Raw genomic sequence first — 6000 nt, 5'->3', positions numbered from 1 at the left:
TTGACATTTCATTTTGGGGGATTATGTTGTTGTCTGAGAAGAGGATCTTTTTACATGTAAACCAAGTGGTATACTTGTTATGCAAAAAAATCAAAACATGCCAAGAGCCAGCAAGAATTGGCTGCTAGTGAAGAAGAAACTTTGCATAATTAAAAAAAAAATTGTTTTGGAAACAATAGAGATGCCTATAGAGACTTTGCTGCCATAGTGATGCAATATTTTATCTTAGAAGAAACTGTAAAAGTATTTTGCAATTTTGGTCCTAGACAATATGATCTGTGTTTATAAATACATTTTTGTTTAACACAGATTTAATTCTCTAATTATTTGATGAATTGAGGAAAACTAACAGAGCTGCAGTAGCCATCCTGCAATACTGAGTACAAAAACAACTTCCACCAGTTACTCTGGGGAAAAAGTAACATTTTTTTGCAAAAACCCTTCCAGTTATTTCCAACTTAAAAAAAAAAAAATCAGTCCTACCCTTTTGTTTGCAAATCAATACAATCAAAATGACCTCTTCTGAGAGAGTAGTTGGTTTATCAGGAGGCATATTCTTTCTGGAGTTCACTGACATGAATCAGAAAGTGAAATAGCGAAGTGTGGGATTTTGGAGAAGAGGTGTGTGCTTAGAGCCTCATTTTGCTTGGCTGGAGCACACAGACATGAAGAAATTAATTTCCACGCCATATTTTGTATGTTTCTCTCTTTTCAGAAACAAGTTAACAGGAAAATGAAGCCCACCTCCTCCTTGTGTTTGTTGCTGGCTTGTTTATATACTGTTGTCCAATGTCATCAGCATCCTCATTATCACAATAAGCAGAATCACCCTAAAGGGACATATTACCCAGGACACAGTTCTCACGGGGAAGGAGTTTATCCAGTTAAGAACAAAACCTTTGTCAAACTAGTTCCCAGCAATGCTGACTTTGCATTTTCACTTTACAAGCTGGTCGCATCTGAAGCGACTGATCAAAATATTTTCTTTTCACCCATAAGCATCTCTGCTTCCTTTGCAATGCTGGCACTCGGTGCCAAGTCAGAGACGCTGACTCAGATTCTGGAAGGGCTTGCCTTTAACCTGGAGAAGATTCAGGAGCAGGAAATACATGAAGGTTTTTGCCAGCTCCTCAACATGCTGAACCGTTCAGACAGTGAGCTCCAGCTGAGCCTGGGCAATGCCCTTTTTATAGAAGAGAAACTAAAACCACTACAGAAGTTCTTGGATGATGTCAAAAGCTTTTATGAATCTGAAGTTTTTTCTGCTGACTTCAACAACTCCTCTGGCGCTGAGAATCAGATCAACAGTTACATTGAAGAAAAGACAAACGGGAAGATTGTTAAACTAGTGGAAAATCTTGATCCTCTCACTGCAATGGTTCTTCTTAACTTTGTCTTCTTTAAAGGTAAGAAATATCGAAGGGTGCAAAGGTTGTAACTCAGATGGTTACTGCTTATTACAGGGAATGAACACTTAAGAGAAAGAAACAGTAGTTTAAATATTTTAAATGGAGGAAACTATGTTCACTATCTGGAAAATATTGCTATAAAATCATGTTTATTTGTAGTCATTATAAATGCTTGTGTCCTCACCTGGTTGAGTTAAAGACTGAGTTTTTTAACAAGTATCTCTGTTGAGTTTGGTAAATTCTTCAATGTGATTATAGAGTCATGCTCTAGTGAAAGATGATGTTTTCAGTATTATCAGCCTGTAATTGTCTTTAAGCAACTGAAACAAAACAAAAAAAAAGAGCTGCAATGCTGTGACACCTGAAGGTGAAGCAACTTTAAAAAGATATTTGCTCTAATCAAAGGAACGCTGTGGGACTAGATCTTGTTTCACTCACCGTGATCATTCCTTTTTGTATTTTACTGAAGTATATTTCTTTTTATTGTAAGCCCATTGGGAGAAACCCTTCAGTCCTTCCTATACAAAACAGGAGGATTTTTTTGTGGATCAGAAAACATCTGTAAAAGTTGACATGATGTATCGAAAGGGTTACTACAGACATTATTTTGACAAAGAGCTATCCTGTTGGCTGGTTCAGATACATTACAATGGAAATGCTGCAGCGTTATTTGTTCTGCCTGACAAAGGGAAGATGAAGCAGGTGGAAGATGCTCTCTTGAAAAGAACTGTGTCTAAATGGGAGAAGTTCCTCCAAGACAGGTAAGTGTTTTTGTAAGGTGAGAGGTGACCATGTTATAGATTAGTAGTGTGTATCTCACAAAACATTAGAGGTTATTTTACTGAACTCTGTTCACTTAATGTTCCCTCTCTCTGCAGGATTTCCCTTTTCTTAGTTGGAAAATGAAAAGAAGCTGTGGGTAGTGAACAAATAGGGCATTGAACTTGGAATTCATCTTGGGTTAAGTTTCTGGTTCAACCACAAGTTGCTTAGCACGATTATGAAGTTAACAGACCCTTTTTTCATATAGGTGTCGTGAAAATAGAATGGAGTAGCTATTTCTGAAGTATTGGGTGTTAGGATGTTGAGGTTCAGGTGTGATCTGCAGCATTGTATGTAAAAGAGGAAACTTTTTCCCTTTACCATTACTGCAGCTATTTCTGTGGTGGCCTAGGCCCTACTGTATATTCAAACAGCCCTAGGACAGCCAGCTATGATCATTTGAAAAAAAAAAAAGTAGCTTTGTTTGCCACAGTGTTGGTATAGTTGTGTCTTCCACCGCACTCCTTGAACCTTCCTGTGGCAGCACAGGGTAACATGGGCTCATTCTGCTCCAGCCCTCCACATTAGATAAATAATCTGGTCAGAAGTGCTATTTGAATCCTGGAATCAGACTTTTGTACTAATAAATGTGAAGTGTAACTATACTGAAGCCACTGAGGAATGTTACCTAGATGACAATTTGTCCCTGTTCATGTTATTTGTTACAGAAAAATACATCTGCACATTCCAAAATTTTCTATTTCTGGTACCTATGATGTGAAAAGGATAGTCAAACAAGTGGGTATAACTGATCTATTCACTGAACAAGCTGATCTGTCAGGAATTACTGAGGAGTCTGGACTGATGGTTTCAAAAGTAAGTCAGCACATGAAACACAACAACCACAGGTTTTGCCAAAGAATCTGACAATATCCCATGAAAACCTTGTCCCAGTTTCTCTGAAGCATAACTCAATCATCAACAGCTGCCAATATGGAGACAAAGGAAGCCCCAAAACTGAAGCCAAACATGCTTACAAGGGGTTACACATACATGGTTCCAAGATGAGGAAGAAGACGTACATATAATTAAAAGTTTTTTTGGCTACTAAACAAAATTATCCAAAGAGAGCACATTAGCTTTGGTAAAATATCCTCTAATTCCCCCTACAGAGGGCAAAAGGCTGTTATTCCTGCCCGTCTAGTGCTCTCAAAAAGTTCTTTTTTTCAGCTAGATGATAGAGTAAATTCACAATAATACATGAAGCTGCCAAAGGCAAAACTAAATCTGGGCTAAATTGCCAGGTTTATTTGCTTCTAAAGTTTCTTGCCATTAGTCATCTTGAGCGCTCTTTGGCTGTCTGCTGTTCGAGGGTTACTCTCTGCATACGCAGTGGAGGAGGCTAGCAGGAGCGGTCTGACGGCTGATCGCACTGCGGTGGGCAGGGGAGCGGCTGGTGATGACCTTCCCAAGGCTGGTGCTCTGGGGTCTGGCCCCAGGCAGGGCTCCCTTTGGCAAGAGTGAGGAGGGTGGCAGGCTGCTTTCTTTTTGCCAGGTTGTCAGCTGGAGGTTGTTCAGCTTTGTGTCATTGCAGGTGATCCACAGCGCCGTGCTGAATGTTCATGAGAACGGCACCGAAGCGGCAGGGGTCATGGTGAAGGAGGTTACCTGGAGATCTGGCGATTTTCCTCGTCCACCTCGAATCAGATTCAATAGACCCTTTCTTCTGGTGATTCTGGATAAATACACTCGCACCGTCCTCTTCATAGGGAAAATTGTAAACCCTCTGAAAAACAACTGACTGACCAGAGGACACGCACTTACATACATCATTGCCTAAATTCCTGTGATCTAGCAAAACATTTCTGTGTACATATCACTACGTACTGGTACTCGTCTTTCAACCATCATCCTTACATACATTATTAATCCCTTAAAATCCCAAAACTGTTCTTACTTGTCCAAAAGTCACCAGTATTTCCATCTCCCCCTCCCAACTGCAGCCTACAGCTAGATATAGCTTGTAGTGTTAATGAAACATAAGTTGCTTTTCACCTGTATTGTAAGAAGCCCTTCCTGACACGCTCCTATAGGGTGTTTGAGATTGTTTAAAGTCTCCGGATGAAGTAGCTATTGTACACTCACAGTGTGTATATGGGACAGCAGGAGAAGGGAAACAGAGAAAAAGAGGTGGGAAGTACAAGTCCTGTCTGTTTAATCCGCTGACCTTCAATGGCTAGACTTAAAAACAGATTCCCTTAATATTGGAGTGAATTTCTATTAATTTCTTTGGGTTTTAACCAAGTAAGGCATGAAGCTGCAGGATCAGTGACTGGGGCACTGGAGGACACACCAGCGTAAAGGGCTCATGAGTGCAGCTGTTTTAGCTTGCCTCCCTCTGTCTCCTCAGAAAAAGCTGTCCTCATGAAGACAAGAAGGTTGCTTTTGCTTTACAAATAATGTTTATTGTGCTAAGAAAGGAAGTCATACCAGCAAAAAGACTTTCTTTTTTATCTTGCTAATATAGCTATTATTGCCAATGCCCTGAGATAAAAGTGTGGTGGAAGAGTCCGTAGCATCAGTTGGTTCAGTAGCATCAGTTGGAAGAGTCCATAGCATCAGTTTGGTTTTTATGGATGTGTTGCCACTGTTTTCTCCTACTGATGCCACCTTCACTATCACACTTTTCAGACAGACTTGTCTGACTGTGGGAAGAAAGAGAAGGAATGAAAAATTGTAACACCAGACAGTTTGTGTTTCCTCAGTAGGAACAGCAGAGCTTTCCTAGGGACTGTTAACCTGCTTTAAAGTATCATAGACACGCGTACAAAATGCAGGTTATATTTGAAAAGTCACCTTTGTAGATATTAACAGTGGATTACTGTTATACAGTGAAAACATACTGTGACTTGACATTTGTACTTTTTCACTTAAGGTTTCTTGAGTCTAACTTATTGCTATTGTGTTGTTTTATAGTGACTCAATAGGATTTTAACATACCAGTTACACTAAATAGTTCTATGGTTATGAAAGGAAAGAAACACAAATCAGTAAATATTTAAATTATTTTATGATCTTTTCTTTAATTTTTCAAATCAATAAGCATATCTTATTAAAATATATAAAGCCAGTAAAAGCACTTAAATTACAGATTAATCAAATCTTTTGCTATAGAATATCTCAAACTACTAGAAAAAAAGTAAAATATAAATGGCAACTTTTCAGACTTTAGTCTTTTAAAATGTCTGTGAAAAATATAACTCAAAAATTATGGTGAATATTTCCAAAATATAATTATCTTGATTGCTTTGGGAATATTTATTTTCTTTTACATTAAACTGATGCTATCAATATTAGTAAATTGTAGCTGTAAGTATACCAATAAGGCATATAAGAACCTTCCCATGTCTATCTGCCAGTCACATACACTTGACATTCACTATTAAAGCCCTCCTCAAAATCACATGAACCAACGACAAAAATTCCTTATTCATAACAATATTTAATCTTTCCAATGTTTAGTAACAAACAGTTGGCTTCGTACGTCTAAACATATAAGGACTTGGTCTTGGTATAATACAGATAAACTGATTCTACAGAAAATCACTTAAAAGCTCTTGGCAAATCTCAGGGCTAATTCAGGACAGAATGCGAAGTCCAGCTTTGCAATGACAACTGACTTTGTAGGTTAATACCAAGAGACCTCATGTTTGTTGTTCCTCATGGACCTCAGATCAATAGTCTCTGCTAGTAGGAAAAAAATATCTAAACAATATTTTGCCAATCAAATCTCAGTTTGAGAGGTAAGCTTGTTGCTTAACTTATTTGA

General features: G+C 38.4%; 1 protein-coding gene across 1 annotated transcript; it reads left to right on the top strand.

Moving 5' to 3' along the window:
- The first annotated feature begins 733 nt into the window (after positions 1–733).
- LOC104382437 (alpha-1-antitrypsin-like) lies at positions 734–3972 on the top strand. The gene is made up of 4 exons (XM_086613398.1): positions 734–1406; positions 1900–2170; positions 2900–3047; positions 3766–3972. The coding sequence occupies exons 1-4, from the start codon at positions 734–736 to the stop codon at positions 3970–3972; spliced, it is 1299 nt and encodes a 432-aa protein (XP_086469524.1).
- Positions 3973–6000: the final 2028 nt, after the last annotated feature.

Source organism: Tauraco erythrolophus, chromosome 6, assembly GCF_009769465.1.
Source record: "Tauraco erythrolophus isolate bTauEry1 chromosome 6, bTauEry1.pri, whole genome shotgun sequence".
NCBI classification, from domain to species: Eukaryota; Metazoa; Chordata; class Aves; order Musophagiformes; family Musophagidae; genus Tauraco; species Tauraco erythrolophus.
The sequence above is the reverse complement of the archived record's forward strand: the minus strand, read 5'-3'. Positions and strand labels throughout refer to the sequence as shown.